A 17063-nucleotide genomic window follows, 5' to 3' on the forward strand; every position below is an offset into this window, starting at 1 on the left:
AATGGCTGGTTCTGCTGCCAGGACTGTTTGTACCAAAATGAGACAGCAGAAGTAGCAGGGAGCTACAAGGCATCAAAGGAAGAGAACAGGAGCAAAGAGGGGACTGATGTAAAGAGCAGTATCCAGTCTGGGATGAAAGGATAAAGGTTCCTGTTAGCCAGAGTTTCCCCCACAGCATCGAAATGAGATCAGATGTGTCAGGAGCAAATGGAGCTGTTATAAAATGAAACCCTTTGGGAAAGCTTACATGGAACATTTTGTTTTGGTATAGACTGAAGTTCAACTAAGCTAATCATTTAAAAGCAAGGGTAAAAACATATGTATGAGTGTAAGAAGGAGCAAAGGAGTGATCAGGGAGGAGCCGGGGTCCAGGGAAACCAGAAGCCCGTATGTAGGAGGAGGCTTGTGAGTGAATATTTTTGGTCCCTCTCTTTAGTCCTCATTTCAAACCAGTTTGGATTGATGGAGAGGAAGCCATGTTGTTCACGGATGAGGGCTCAGCTCCCATCCTCAACAGCAGTTAGATATACTCCTGTTTAATCTTAGAATAGTGTAGTGGCCAAGGAGTCGAGCTGGTTCTTGTTATGTGGATCTGAGATCGTGAGACAGAGAAGCTAGCTGATGTAGAGAAGGCTACAGTACAGCTGTTTTAGTACTGAGTCCCCAAAACAACGTCCACAGGGGCAAGAAGAGGGGTGAGCTGTTTGGCCCGTGGCCCGTTATTCCCCTTTTCTGGGGTCACCTGAGCTGCTTTTAGGGATTTGGGGGCACTGCTCTCTTCTGTAAAGTGCTTCAAGGCTGGTGGGAGGACAACGGGAGGAGCAGCAGGACACTCCATCCCATCCAAGGGGCTGTGGTAAAGCTTAATATTTGGCAAAGATCCAGAACCTAAGGGTTAACAAACGGACAACTCTGTGCGCAACATTAAGCGCTTCAACGTCTCATTCCATACACTCAGCCAATAGATAGATGAAAGATGAAAGCAGTTAGTCCTGTCCAATCTGTAACAAATAACTTACATGTGACTTGGGCTAAATTGACAAAGAAGGCAAAGAGCAACCATGAGAATGGACTCGACTCTAGATCACCAAGTACTGACAGTAGTAAGAATATCTTTTTTTTTTTTACATCGTTCTATTTCAAAATAGGTTGGTTCTTTAAAAGCATAATTTGTAAAGCAAGATTACCAAATTAAATAAGCATTTGGGGTTTGGAATTTCTCAGAATGCAGCATCCACAAGCATCACTGCCAAGGCCTCTTTACTCCGTGTAGACTTCACCGTTCAGGCATTGCCCTGGAGCTCTGTTTCTGGGTAGAGATTAGATTACGTTCTCAACATAATCTAGGTGAGTCCAGGTTTTAGAGAGTCTCCTTCACCTGTCATCTGCTCCTGAAGACTCTGAGGGCTCCTAATCTCACTCGTGTGTTGACTCTACAGACACAAAGGTAGCCGTCGAAGGAAGACTTGGATATTCTGAATAATCACTCAGAGCTATGAATTTGTGAATAAAGGATCTGGCATCTTTCTTTAATGAGGAAACATCACCGGTTAGGGTATAGACCCTGAAAATAGTTTTTTCTAAGAAAAAACTCATGGTTTTTCTAAGAAAATTCTCATGGTTGCTCTTCTAAGGAAGAGTTGAAAGTTATGGAGATGTGTATGCTGGCTGGTTTTATGTCAACTTAACCCATGTTAAAACTATCTGAAAGGAAAGGACCTCCACTGAGATCCATAGGATCTAGCTGTAAGGCATTGTTTTTTTAAATTACTGATTGGTGGTAGGCAGTGCTATCCCTGGACTGATGTCCTGAGTTCTATAAGGGAGCGGGCTGAGCAACTCGCAAAGAGAAAGCCAGGAAGCAGCAGCAGTACTGCATATCAGCTCCTGCCTCCAGGTTCCTGTCCTGTGTGAGTTCCTGCCCTCAGTGCTTTCGGTAATGAACTGTTATATAGAACTGTGAGTGAAAGAAATTCCTTCCCGCCTTTTAGTTATGGTGCTTCGTTGCGGTAGTAGAAAGCCTAACCAAGACAGTTGGTTTAGTTAGATATTTTTCTACAGCAATGAGAAAACAACTGATTCAAGAATATACCAGAAATTATTTGCTCTTATACAGTTTGTTATCAGGTGGTTGTAGAAACCAAAGCTTGTAATAAAAATCCATAAGTTTGGTTTCTAGGGAAAAAAAAAAAAACAGACCACCATGGAATGGCAGTGGTAAATGAAAGAATGAAAATAAGCATTGTTCTGATGTTCCAGTATCATGCCACACTACTCCAATGGCAGACATCCCTAGTCATGCCTGCCAGTGGGACCACACTCTCAAGGAGGTTCGATTAGCACCCTAGGCTTCTTCTTATGTCTAACATACAAGTCGAGCACCATTTAGCCAGATACTCCACTAAAACATCAAAATCGCATGAATGCCACTAAAAAAGTAGGACAATAATTTCACGTCTAGCCATGAAAAGCAGGGTTCTCTTGTTACCTTATGCTGTCTTAAATTTTTTTTCTTCTTGAAGTCAAATAACAGTTTTCTTCTGTTAATGGTGTCTTATCATCATACATTTCCTTTTTATTGATTAATTTTGTCGATAATTACAAAAACACACGTGCATTTTACATATGCATACAGTATCTGCTCACTCCAATCCCATGTTCGCATCCACTCCCTTGTTGCTCCCACCCCTATAGCCACCACCCCTTCTCCTTATCCGAGTCTCTTCCCCACATTTAGGACATCTGATTTTTATGTTCATGACATATGTAGTTTGATAATGACATTGGGTTGGGACCTGGTGTGGCCTCCAGTGGATACCCAGAAGCCCTTTCTTATGCAGAACAGCGCTGAAGCAGCTGCAGTACATTCTAAGAGCACTGTCTTCTCCAGAGGAAGGCTATTGCTGCCTCTCTCCCTGTCTTTGCATTCTTATCCTCTTTGCACCCCAAGTTTACTGCTTGAGCATTGATTTGGGGCACTCCATTCCTTATTCCAAACAAACAGCCCTTCGTTGTCAGTGGGTTAGTGGTGACTCTGAATCTGTGCAGAAATGCCTGCTTGCAAAGCAAGCCGGATCCATTTTAAGTGAACTTTCTAGAGTCCTGTACCTGCCAGATGCCTGAAGTCAGGGCCTCAGCAGGTCCATTGCTCCTACTTCTCTGCAGGCCTAGGTCACATAGATCCCAGACAAGGTGATATTGAGCCTCAATAGCAGTTGTGTTCTCCGGAAGGATATCCGCCAACCTCTGTTAGCAAAGGATCGAGTAACAACCAGTTAGACACTTTGCTGGAGGTGTCACATTAAACTTTAATAGCAGTTCCCTGTTTACAGGGCTCTTTGCTCTTCAACTTGCAGCCTCTACATGATCTCACTTCAGGTTCTCCTACAAGGAAACTGTGTCTGGTTTAGGATTGAATTGCAGTGACAGAGAGAAAGAGCAAAACGTGGACAGGAGTTATTACTTTGCTGAGCAATGGTGTTTAATAGGAATCGGCTGGCTCTCTTTCGTATGAAAAATTCAAAAGGGCTCAGCTTCTAACCGTTCTTCAACCCTCTGCTTGGCTGTTTAAGGTTTAGCAGAACAACTTTGCCTGGTTTTCATCCTGGTATTTAGAGAAACAAGATATCTTTTCCTGCTCCCCTTCATCATTCCGACCCTAATTTTTGGCCCCTGTCTTATATACTTACAGGTGAGCCCCACCCCTGGCTGCATCCGGGCTCTCATGAAGATGCTGTACTGCCCATACTGCCGAGGCTTGCCCACTGTGAGACCTTGCAACAACTACTGCCTCAACGTCATGAAGGGCTGCCTGGCCAATCAGGCAGATTTGGACACTGAGTGGAATCTCTTCATAGGTAAGAGGCATTCAACAGGTCCGATAACCAAGACCTGAGACCTTAAAGCGATCAGGATATTTGATGTTTCTGCAGGTTCAGAAGTTGTGATGACTTACAGAGACTGAAACAGCTTTCTAGCAATTTTAAAATATTATTTTGCAGTTTTCCCTGTTGTCAAATCCTCCAAACTAGGATTTCCTTGTATTATTCAAGTAAATTCCCAGTAAAGATAAGCACACCAGCAAGCAGTGTTCAACCAGCTTATTTTATTGAGTTTTAATTTCATGACGAGAAGTAAGTATAAAAGAGTTTTTACCAGAAAACAAATCCACTCATGATATTATTTTTATTTGTACTAAATTAACTGGGCAAAGATTTTGCAAAAATACTTTCTCAAATTGCCAGAATGAAAAGAGCGTACTGTTTTCACTAACACGTGCACATTGCCATCTCATCCTGGAGGAAAGAGAGCTCTGGGCACAGGCGGGTTCAGAAATCAGAGGAGAAGACAAGGGGGATGCAGGAAACAGGTTCTACATCGTGGCTCTGCTCAAAGATGTTTCCCAAATAGCTCTCTAAGGATAAAGGGACAGATTTTATAGGCAGGCTTCTCCCAGGAAAATACACAAGCCTTGAAAGAGTAAATGTGTTTTCTTCCCCTCTGTCAAATGGCCTTCAAGTAAAAGGACTTTCAGTTGCATTTACTGCAATTACAGACTGACAAGCAGAGACTTGGAAATAGCGGATGAATTTGTCATCCTCAGAGGGCCCTCGTGGATGCAAGCCCCTAAGCAAGAAGCTCCAGGAGGGCCTCCTGACAGTTTGCAGGATTTGGCTGTGGCAGTGGCGGGATTTAGGAGCCATCTCACAGTCTTTTCTCTAGTGGACTGAATTCCAGACCCACAGCTTTACCAGGGAAACCCCTTGGCTAGCTCACTGCTTTGTTTAAGAAGGCCAGAGAAAATGTTTCTGACGTTAAAAGCAGAAGGTAGATTAAACAGGAAGTCAGTCCTCTAAGACATGCTCAGGAGCTGTTTCAGAATGAGGAAGTGAAAGTCTGTTTGCTGATCCGTTTGCACCGAGGGATACGCCTTTGGGACGTAGCTTACTTTATATGAAAATACAGTGACAGGATCTTTCGCTAAGATTTTTGAGGTATGAATGAGTGAAATATAGGAATAAATATGTCCTTCCAAAATATAAGATTTGGATTAATTGTGGCAAAAAAAAAAGAAAGAAAAGAAAAGTTACCCAGTTACCCAAAATCATGCTTGTAAAAACGTATCTCACCCAAAGGAAATCTGAAAAAGAGTTTCATATTTTTATAATTAGATAAGATCCTAGAGTTTCTTGGAATTATATAGACCATTTATACTTTGGGGTTGAAGTTACCTTAGTTACTAGTAGTTCTTCTAGTCACGCTGAAGGATTGATGAAGAATGTGTGTGGAGGTTATTTGTAAGAACAATAGTCTTTGAATGGTTTTTTTTATATATTCATGTGTTATTTGTGGGTGTATTTGTGCCAAGACCCTCACATGGCAGTCAAAGGAAACCCGAGAGTGTCCTTGTACCATGTGACTTCCAGGAATTAACTCAGGCTTGGTGGCAAGTGCCTATACCCACTGAGCCATCTCACAGGCCCTTAATAGTTACTCCTTAATTGTTTCCCCTTGGTGCTCATTGGCTACCCTAACATAAATCTTTATGCTATCAATATACCTGGTTGTTAGCTGACAGTTTGATGTGAAATGTAATGTCTCAAACAAAATCAGTTGATTTTTAAAAACTAAAATATAAGCTCCCCTGTGTGTTGGTTATATTCAATGATGAGCAGAATTAGGGACAAGTTCTGGCTAATGTCATTTCAAATGCTCCCCTCCTCTCTCCTCTTCTCAGTCTCAGTGCTCCATCAGATAGCTCTTACAGTTTTTCTTTCCCCCCCTGTTTTGCTATGCCATTGAGAATTCCCCACCAGCATAGACCAGTAAAGCAAAATAAATACTTATCTGGATCTGCAATTTAGTCACACATTTGTTAGATGAATTAGTCAAAGTACCAGTTTCATTATCTGTACATATACGTACAATGTTACAATATTACAGTGTTCACAAAGGCATCAGCAAAACTGGTAAGAGAATGAGTGGTCTGTCAAACATTGTTGTGTAAATGCTTTTCCCCTGGTCATTGCCTGAACCCCTTCTTCCCTTGTATCCTGGTATCGATTCATCAGAACCTACACTTTTCTTACGTCCAATTGCATCTGCTGTTTATGCTATATGGACTGTTTAGAGCCTTCATGACATTTTCCTTAAATTATTATGTATTCATCTAAAATATTAACTGTGGTGTGCTGTTGACTGTCAGCAAAAGAGACAACTCGGTGCTGGTTCTCATGGCCTTTGCAATGTCAAGACTTAATTGAAAAGGATAAGTACTTAGAATTCACTTGGTGTCTGGATTGTGTCAGGAGAAAGGTGTTTTAAGTGATCAAGTGCAAACCACAAAGGAATTCCACCACCTCTGAAGGCCTGTGGCTGTGCTGAGGGTGTTTCCCTTCTGTCTCAAAAGAAAATCAGGAATCTATTCAAGATTAATTTCTTAGCAACATCTTCAACAAATTAAACCCATAGCTCTGTATAAGAGCAATAATTAAAATTCTTACCGAAATAAAAAAGAAAAGAAAGAACTCTTTATGAAAACACCTTTTTTTAAGTTGCTGACAACCTTGAAAAGAAGTCTACTAGACCAAGCTGAATCCTCTTAAAAAGCATCAGTTTAGTAGTTTTAGCTCGTGTCTCAACTGCCCTCTAGCAGCCTATAGAACATTCCAGAATAAAGCACAGCCCACGTTATCCTTGGTGATCAGTCAGAATGAATGGGCGATCTGTGAACACCCTAAGCCAGACAGTAGCCCTGAGGAACATGAAAGCCATTCCTAGCCTGTTCTTACTCTAAGGAACAGCAAGAGAAATCCCAGTCAGGACACGGAAGGTCTGTAGAGGCACTTCGCCCAGCTGGTTCTTTGTGTGTACACACAGTTTGTCCCAGGTAAGCTTCTGAATGGTGCCTACGTGCAAAATGACTTTCTTTTAGAAAAAAAATGTGTTTGGATTAATTTAAAAATTTTACAAGTAATCAGTTTGTTTGCAGAGATCATGTTAGTACCATCATTTTGATATTGAGTATTTAGAGCTGATACCATGAATTTAGACATGTAACAGGTAAGAACTGTTCTATCTAACATGCTGTAAATTACACCTGGAGTATAAGCACAGAAATCAGAGATCAATTACATTTCAATGGTTATGATAAATCTTGCATATACTTTTAAATCATGGCTTTGTGGGAAGGTCTCCTCCGAAAATCTGATACCATTTGAGAGTTTATTGACTGTGAGAGCAAATGAAGGGTCTTTAAAAAGAAGAAGGAGAAAAAAGGAGGAGGAAGAAGGAGCTGCTGGTATGAGACAAGAAAATCAGTACAAGAGGCAGAATCTGTTTCTTTCTAAGCTGCATTTTAATCCCATAGCATCACATACAGTGCTTCTAATCACAAGAAGACCTCATTTGTAGAAGACCTCCAAGTGCTTTTGTTCCAATTATATAGCCTGTTTAGTTTTATCAGTCAATATGACTTTAATTATTTTAGTGTATTATTTCAAAACACTGTATTTAATATGTTAGATATATATGCCTATAGGGAATATAATATAGTTTATTATGATGTAGTCCTTTTAGGTGATAGAACTTTAGGACACTAGATGTACTCGGTAAGAAGTTTTATTAGGCTCGGGGAAGCCTTACATGGAGACGTATAGAATGAAATGGTGATTATCATGGAATCAAATTAGCATCATCTAATATAAGTTATGTTGAACAGCAATAGCATATATAATCGTCATATTATAGGTGTCTGCCACACTTGCAGTAAGTCTGATATGGTCTAGCTGGGGTTCTCAAAATACTTGTTTTCATTTTTGATATTTATTATAGTCAGACCTCACTACTACTAACTTGAACTGATAGACTTTGTAAAGTGAAATTACTCTGATAGTGACAAAATAGATGGGAAAAGATATAAATCAAAGATAAAGAGCTAGACTCCATCTTGTATCAGGAGATTATCTTATCCATTAGGCCTTGGACACTCATGAAATAGAACACCAGTGTTTTCAACCTGACTGGGTTTCCCTTTTTTCCAGACTGATCAATTAAGTTTCAAGACAGCCCAAATGCAAACTGGTGAATCAGTTCATTAGGAGCCCACCACATCTCCCCCAGGCCAAGGGTCTTGCTGTAATGTCTTTTCCTTCCTTCCTTTCTCCCATCCTTCCTTCCTTCCTTCCTTCCTCCCTTCCTCCCTTCCTCCCTTCCTCCCTTTCTCCCTTCCTCCCTTCCTCCCTCCTCCCTTCCTCCCTTCCTCCCTTCCTCCCTTTCTCCCTTCCTCCCTTCCTCCCTCCTCCCTTCCTCCCTTCCTCCCTTCCTCCCTTCCTCCCTCCTCCCTTCCTCCTTCCTTTCCTCCCTTCCTTCCTTCTTTCGTTCCTTCGTTCCTTCCTACCTTCATTAGTCCAGGGTGTGTTTACCTAGAGCCCATTAACACTTTTGCTTTGGTGTAAGCATGTGATAGAATAGTAGGTAGTAGATGTTTGATGTGAGTTTCAATAGCATATACTCTTTAAATTTAATACATGGAAACCAGACAGGATGGTTTAATGGAATGTAAAGATATTTATGTTTTCCTATGTAGCTCTTCTATCTTTAAGTAATTCTGAATAACTGAGTAATTTAAAACTCATGTATACCTGTTGTTAAGTCTATAAGACCAGGAATAGCTGAAACAAATCAGATAATGAATCTAGACCTTCGATTGTGACAGTTACTGCTATAGAACTTATAAACTAGAACAAGCTACAAAGAAACTGAGTTAGGTCAGTTGACTGACACATGTTATGTAATAAATTTAAACATTGTTATACCAACGTCTTTCTCAGAACCACAAGAATAGTCTTCAATGTAAATAGTATATACTTTTCTTTCTGTTTGGCTAAAACGACTTTAGATAAACCATATTTGAAGCAAGAAGATAAGCATGTGTTGTTCACAGCAAATAAACGCAGATTTTATTTTGTAAACTGTACAAGACTGTATGATGCCTGCCTTTTAGACAGCTTATAAGATAAACATGGGAGACTATTTCAAGCATCTGTGTATAATACTATTTCAAAGACATTCTCAAGCATAAAATTCTGTAACATAGAATCTGATAAGAAGGTCTTCAGTTACTGAGCATCCCACAGTAGGTTTTGTATTACCCTTGCTGATATGCCCTGAAATAGCGTGTTTATAAAACCCGTAGGCCTGTAGCATCGAAAATGGATTGGGAGGTGTGGGCTTGTTGATGGTGTTCGATAAAGAAGGGCTATGAGGTTTCAAAACCCTGGGGTCCTTCCTACTTCACTCTTCCTCCCTCCCTCCTACATTAGCACGGAGAGGTGACTGCCTGAAACTCTAAGATGAATTAAGCACTTCCTTTGATAAGTTGCATTCATCACAGTGTTTTTGACACAGTATCAGAAAAGTAACAAGACATCGGGTACCATGGAAACCCTTATTTTGATCAAAATAACTTATCCTTGTATGTTGTTATGTTATCAGAGTATCTCAGTGAAATTGGTATCAATGATAGCACTGTGTGGGCTTCTTGACCTATATACACAACAGCTATAGATAGCTGACTCAGAGTTGTCTCAAAGGGAGAACCGATGATCATGTTTGAGTTATTCTTGAAATGACTTTTTCCCCCCTTGGGCTTATTTCTGAACCAGTCATAGCTGGCACCCTTAAAAACACCCATTCCTTCCATTTCCTATTCTGTGATTTATTTATTCAGATCATGCCTCAAGGAAAAAGGGGTGAAAAATCAACTTTAGAGATGTGGCTCTGGTCACCTATTTTGATTAGTCAAGACCTATTTTTATTTGATACTTTAAAGGTGAGGTAAATACAAATGCTTGTGAGAGTAATTTAAACTCCCAAGAAACTTCATGGTATGTGAAAACCTTGAAGTTGCAGCTCACCTAAAAATATTGTATCTGTTAATACCTCATCAGATAACCAAGAAAGAATTTAAATTAAGATTGAGCATGAAGTATTCTTTGTCCTTGAACTAACAAATTATATATAAACCTCACATAAAAGGTATGTCTTCAGTTCTTTGCATGATCTTAATAATTTGTTACACTAACAATTGCCTTTATGTCACTTTGAAAAGTAAAAAATACAACAAAGAAATATAAGTTGTTAAATATGTACCATCCTTCAAGTACTGACATACCTGTATTCATTCCAATTTTATTCTTTAAGGTACAAATAGTTTTTTAAAGGCAATACTGACAATTAAATGTTAAATGAACCTGACAGTATTTACCACTAAAACCCCAATGCTCAGGAAATGGATTGACTAGTGAGGGGGTCTAAGAATTATATTGGAAAATAAATCAGAAGCAGTGAGAAAGCTCTGAGGTAACAATATTCCCTGCCATACTGACAAACCTTTTGGATTTCCAGGTTGAAGTGGTTTCCAGATTGAAAAAGTCACTCAGTAACCCTGCTCTGTCATAAGCCAGGGTCTGCTTACTGTACCGTGATGTCCCTGTCTTTGATATGCTCCGACGTTCCAAACTTGTATGAATGGAATGTAGTTACAAACGTTTATTCTCTAGACCAAAACCAAGGAATATACGGCCCAATCTGCTGGAGAGTTCAATTCACAAATTATCGTGAGAGAACTCCTTTGGAGTAATTTCCCTATACTCCTGCATTTGACCAAACTACAGTGCTGTAGGCTGAATCTCATAGCTGAATTTTAAATATTTGACAAGTCCCTGGTGACACAACTGAACATTTGTATCATACTGTACTTCATATATTTTGTTTTCAGATATATTCTTCCTCAACTTGTCCATAAGAGATTATTCACGTTTGTCTTGCAGCTTGCATGCAACCACAGCAGCATTCCAGGGTCCATATCCACCTTGAAGTTATAAGAAACTTCATATCCACTTCCTTAATTCTGAATTGCATTTGGAGAACATCATGTGGAAACATTAATAGTTCATATGTATTAGACAATGTAATCAGGAAACATGAGCATTATTTAACTTTTTAATCCCCTACAAACACCCTATTAAGAAACCAACATGTAAGCTTCCTTTGACAGATACTCAAATCAAGACCAAAGAAATTAAATAGACTAACTACGGTCACATAACTCGTAAATTACAGTGGTAAGATTTGTGTTCAGAGCATGGATCCTTAGCTCCATGTATGGTTTTAGGAAATGCATAATAGTATTCAGAGACATAGATTGATAACTTGTATTGGGGAAAATTGATGGTGTGATATTAACACTGTTCTGTTAAGTGTCTTCGATGATGGAAATATTCTCTCTACTTTCAGTAGTCCAGTAGAGCTACATGTGTCACTTTAAAGTATGTCTAGTCAGATAAATCAATCAAGTTTTTAAATGTGTGTACATTTAATAAAAGTAGCTGTTGAATGTTTCAAATATGGCTATTGTGTCCTAGGATCCAGAGAAACTATAACTTTTTAAAATCTTTTTCCCTTATCCCTATTAAAGCAGACCTGGAAAATATATATTTGCCCACTTAGGTATGAAATGTAATAATTTCATTTGAATGTTCATTGTATGTAGATAATGGTTATTATTGATAATGTAGACTTAGTTCATTAAAATTCCTGGTTTTGGCATGGTACAACTCAATGTCTCCATATGTCTGATTCTATTTCCAATCATCTTTCTCAGATGGTTTCCTTTGTGCTAATGGACTAGTTAAATGTGCACTAGACACCAGAGAAGGCCATGTAACCTCATCTTAAGACAGGATTTTTCCAAAAAGATGGGATTTGTGCTTTCAAAGCTGAGTTGCATTAGGAGGGTGAAGGTTGAATAGGAGGTCAAGTCTTCAGGTTGCTCTGTGGAGTCGAATCTTGGTGACCTCATTTACAGTCTATGAAACTCAAATATTGCTGTTTAAATTTTGTGAATTGCTTTATCTGCATCAACATCCACATATATCATAGGAGAATAACTTCCTCTTATTACTCTGAAGACTAGGTGAGGATATCCAGATACCATCAGTATGCCAACCAAAGAGATAAGTCTAGAGGGAAAGGAAATGTGTTAGAGCGTCCATAACTCACAAGACTTGAAAGGAAAAGATGAGAAAGGTAGATACCACTGTATAAGATGTTCCTTATTTCTGTTGCTGGGTTTTTCTTGGGTCCTTGAAGACAAGCCCCTTTCTTCCCAGCAGAGAAGGCAGTGCCCCTGCTCTGGTCTCGGCTAAAAAGCAGTCAAGGAAACCAGCCTGGGGAAACAGTGGCTTGAAGCACAAGCTTAGTAGGGTTGAGAATGTAGGAGAAACCTAGCAAATTGAAAAGGGTAATCCTGCGTCTATGTCCTTCGAGGCCAGGATGGCTAGGATTCCATGATAGAGGTTTCAAGTCAGTCTAAGTACTTTCTTTTGTCTTGAAGTCAGTGGCCACAGGGGTCTTTTATTTTATCCGAGGAATAGCAGAATCAAAGTCACGATCTGACAGCCAAGTGAAGGATAGACTCAAATGGACCAGAAGAACAGCAGCGGCATCGTGGTGGCGCACGCCTTTAATCCCAGCACTAGGGAGGCAGAGGCAGGCAGATTTCTGAGTTCAAGGCCAGCCTGGTCTACAAAGTGAGTTCCAGAACAGCCAGGGCTACACAGAGGAACCCTGTCTTGAAAACAACAACAACAAAACAAAACAAAACAAAACAAAACAAACAAACAAAAAGGATAGACTCAAATGGACGAGAAGAACAGCAGCAGCATCAGATACATCATCGCGTGGTCACATGATCACGTGATCACATGAGGCATGGAGGAGGCAGAAAGCAGCCATCATGGTAGAGCAGCAACGGGAAATTTGTGAGACTCCCAGATAGACTGCAAAGTCTAAATGTGGAGGCAAGAGAGCATTGCATCAGCTATGGCTGAGATAGGCATTCCGGAGAAAGATAGTGGTATCAGCAAATAGAGGAGCTAGTTTCGGGAATGGAAAAGATGTATTTTCCTAATCTGCGTAGGGCTTCTTTGATTTGAGAGACAATGAGACCAAAGAATGGTCATACTCAATTGGATATTAAAAATGGTGGCCCTCAGAGTTCCTAAGGCAGAAGCCAGGATTGCAAGAATCACTGGATAGTATCCAAGGCCCGAAGGGTTCAGTGGCCAACTTCCTGAATCAAACCTTACAGATGTGCCCAGAGTCCCCACTTCTGGGCTGACACAGGTGCCTGACTATTCTTTTTCTGAGAAATTGTGCTGTCTTTAACACCAATGTAAACACTTAAAAGATTGCTCATTGCGCACTCTCTCAGAACAAGCCTGTGTGTTCTCTCCCAGCCTTTTTTAATTAAATGTATCTAGAGTGCTGCATTCAGCTTATGATTCAACAGAGCCATGCCCGAGTGCTTCCCACAGTGCATGTTCACACCCAGCCGCCCCTCTGCTGGCCTTCTTTATCACATACAGTGACATTTTGTACTTGCAGCCAACCTAAGAGGAGTCTTCATATCTATTGCTGTTGCCTTTTCCAGTACAGGGTGACTTTGTTCATTTCTGGCCATGATCGAATTCTTAAGTTCAAACGAGACATGAAAAAACAAAATTAATTTTATGAAGGATGACATCATTCCTAAAAAGAATCAACCCCCTTGTCTGGGAAGAACTTCACATATCGTAAAGGGGCCCTGGACTTCATTGTATGCCTGGTGGCTCAATTGTCACAAAGAAAGCTCAACACACATGGACCAATGTAATCTATTCATTGGATTCTGTATACTGAGCCCCCTAAGGAGCAGCACAAATATACACGATGCGGCTTTTGCAGCCCAGCCTATGAAGGAGCAGCGGCTTGCTTGCACTCACCTTTTGAATTTCACATTGCCAACTTACTGATGTAAGAATGCCCTAGAGTATAAATTATTTCTCAAAACTTCGGGAGTGACTTTTGTCAAGTGCTTTCTGGTTAGCCCATTAAAGGTGAAAACCATGAAATATTAGTTGACTTATAACCCAAGAAAAAGCCCTAAAACCACCTGTCCCTCTTTGGAAGCCTGCCAGGAGAAAGGAAGAAGAAAGACTGGGCCTGGGAACGGTAATTTGAGGTCGCAGAATGTGGCTCAGAGCAAAGGTTGAGCCTGGGGCTGAGTTCAGGCCTCGGCGCTCGTTGTGAGGATTTACATTCGTGTTTCCTAACACTCATGGGACTTTGGGTTTTTCAGATCAAAATTTCACACAATAAAATAGTGCCCGTGTAGCACTAAAAACGTGGCTCTTTATTGTTGAAATACCATTCCATTTCCTTTTAATTAAATTTCATAAAGTTGCTATTAGGATACATTAACTGTGTGGAATGAGATGTTGAAATCCACATTTTCACAAATAATTGTAGATTTAAAAAAAAATTCACTAATTCTGCTGCTCCATGTATCAGTTCTTTTTGGTCTGGGATGCCTGGCTATCAGAGTGTCCCTGTGCATCAGAAACGTGTTTAAATCAACTTCTTAGATGTATGGTAAGTTTTTAATTCAGAGTTACATCCCAGCATCTTCAAGATTCAGAAATGAATAGTTTGAAAATGCAGCATGATGAAGTTAAGCCTTATTCAACACATTGATTACAGGATGAAAATCAAATTTTTTAAAACTGAAATGTCTTAATCCAGCAGAAGAAAAACCACTTGAGAGCTATAGAGGCAATGAGCAAGTGTCATGTGATCTTCCTTGATAAATCTGTATTCATTTATATTGGAAAATTGCAGCCATCTATACTAATTAACAGGGTAAGAACTGAACCATTAAGCCATTGCCTTCTAGCAGACACCAGGGCATTTATTTTTTAATTTAGACTATGTTTTTTCAAGGATACTTCTTATTTGCTATGTAACACCATAATTAATGTTTTCAGCTTCAAGTAATAAAAATGAATCCTTGTTTCTGCATGTGAGTAGAACCTACCATACACATGTGGAGGTCAAAAGACAGTCTCAAGGGTTGGGCCTTAGTCATGCCTTCCTACCATGTGTGACACAGGATCTAGTCGTTTACTGCTGGAAACACTAGGCTAGCTGGCCTCCCTGCTTCTGTGTCTGCCTTCCATCTCACTGTAAGAGCCCTAGAAAGACAGATGTGTACTACTGTACCCTGCCTTACTTGGGTCCTTGTGAACTGAACCCATTTCCTTATGATGATTATAGCAAGTGCTATAACCACGGAGCAACTTCCCCAATTCCAAATTAATCTGAATTGGTCATTATTTTTGACATAGAGCAATTCTCCATTTCCCTTAAAAGTCTTCTGACCACATGCTTCTTTTTTGATGATCGTTTAAAGGTCTATTTAACCAAGCCTATATCTGTATAAAATTTTACACTAGAAGATCCAACTTATGGGGGTTCAATATGTAGACATTGCGCTTAACTCTAGGCTTTATATGCCAAGGACTGTGCAAAAGAACTGGCGCTCCCAAATGCTTGCTATACAATTTTGATGTGTCTGAAATCAAATTCTTTGACATTTATTTCTAAACAATTTTAAATTGATTCAATTACTGCAAAAAGAGTAGAGGTTTCAATATCTCCTTCTCACTTGATTCTAATATAAAATCATACATGTATAACCATGGCACAATGAATGAAACCTGAAGATTAACTGTGACAAGAAACCCTTTCCCATGTGCCTAGTTCTAATCCCTCCAGTTCATCCCAGCATATTTTCTTATATCTTAGCATCTAACTCCGCAGACTACGTGCCATGTCTTCCTTGTCTTCTCTGGTCTCTGACAGTTTCTGACTTTCCTTTTCTTCTGTGTCCTTGACTTGGACAATCACTACGCAACACACACACACACACACACACACACACACTGAAATTTTATTTACCTGGCATTCTTTTGTATCTGCTGGACTTTCTTTACTTTTACTACTTTTTACTTTCTCTTACTGATATGTTTTCAAGAAATGCTGTAGTTTCAAAACAGTTGGAACTTCGTCCCCAGGACTGGAAGATGAGGCCCTATTGGAGCTGTTCAAGTCATGAGTGAGAGCTTTGCATTGTCATGAGAGCGAGCTTGTTCAGCACCTGAACACCCTTTTGCTCACTGGATACCATACTGGCTAGTTTTATGTCAACACAACGCAAGAGAGAATCATTGGAGAGACTGGAACCTCGATTAAGAAAACAAGAAAATGCTTCTATAAGATCAGTCTGTAGGCAACCCTGTTTGGTATCTTCTTACTTAGTGACTGATGGCGAAGGGCCCAGCCTATTATGGGTGGTTCCATCCCTGTGCTGGTTAAAAGAAAAAAAAAAAAAAAAGCAGGCTGAGCAAGCCATGAGGAGCAAGCCAGTAATCAGTACTTCCCCACGGCCTCTGCATCAGCTCCTGCTTCCAGGTTCCTGCGCTGCTTGAGTTTTGCCCTAATCTTCCTTCAATGACGAACAGTGATGTACAATCGTAAGCAAAATCAACCCTTTCCTCCCCAAGTTACTTTAGTCATGGTGTTTCCGTACAGCAATTAAAAACCCTAAGCCTGATTCTTTCTGCCTTGTAGGAGCAGACCTACAACTCCCAACCTTCAGAACCATGAGTCAAATGAGCTTAGAAATTACCCAGGTTTTTCAGCTACCATACCACAAATCAGAGGAAACCTACGAGATGATTGAAGTCCAGGCTATTGTGTCCCTTCTTCCCTGCTTGCCTCTGAATGGTCGTCTACAAGGGAACCGTTAAAATGGCAACAGCTACGATTATAATGTTTGACAGACAGATGGCATTTCCCCCTTCCCTTCTATGTGCATGCACTAATTAGAATTTTACTCCCTCCCAAATGCCCGTGAGTCCCCTTTACCCTACTAATCTCTTATATATTTCATTATGTGTATCTATGGCTACAGATTCCTGGATGTGAATCATGTGGATATGATCCAATGATATTCATCACATAGCTTATGTCTTCTCGTTCTGATTCATTGAGTTAGTTCCTCACAGTTAACAGTACACAGCCTTTGACATGACTCCCATACTCCACCATTTCCTCCTCTGTGCCATTGGTAGCTATTTCAAGGTCATTTGACATCCTCCCTACGCCAGTCCTAGAATCAA

The 17063-nt window shown here is 40.2% G+C and overlaps 1 protein-coding gene across 3 annotated transcripts in view; it reads left to right on the forward strand.

The window, feature by feature from the left end:
- Gpc6 (glypican 6) overlaps positions 1-17063 on the forward strand; it is a 1054610-nt gene that overhangs the window by 695774 nt on the left and 341773 nt on the right. For all 3 annotated transcript variants that reach the window (XM_006518929.4, NM_001079844.2, NM_011821.3), the window contains exon 4: positions 3692-3857. In XM_006518929.4, the coding sequence (XP_006518992.1) occupies positions 3692-3857 (166 nt within the window). The remainder of the gene's footprint in view (positions 1-3691; positions 3858-17063) is intronic.

This window comes from Mus musculus, chromosome 14, assembly GCF_000001635.26.
Source record: "Mus musculus strain C57BL/6J chromosome 14, GRCm38.p6 C57BL/6J".
NCBI classification, from domain to species: domain Eukaryota; kingdom Metazoa; phylum Chordata; class Mammalia; order Rodentia; family Muridae; genus Mus; species Mus musculus.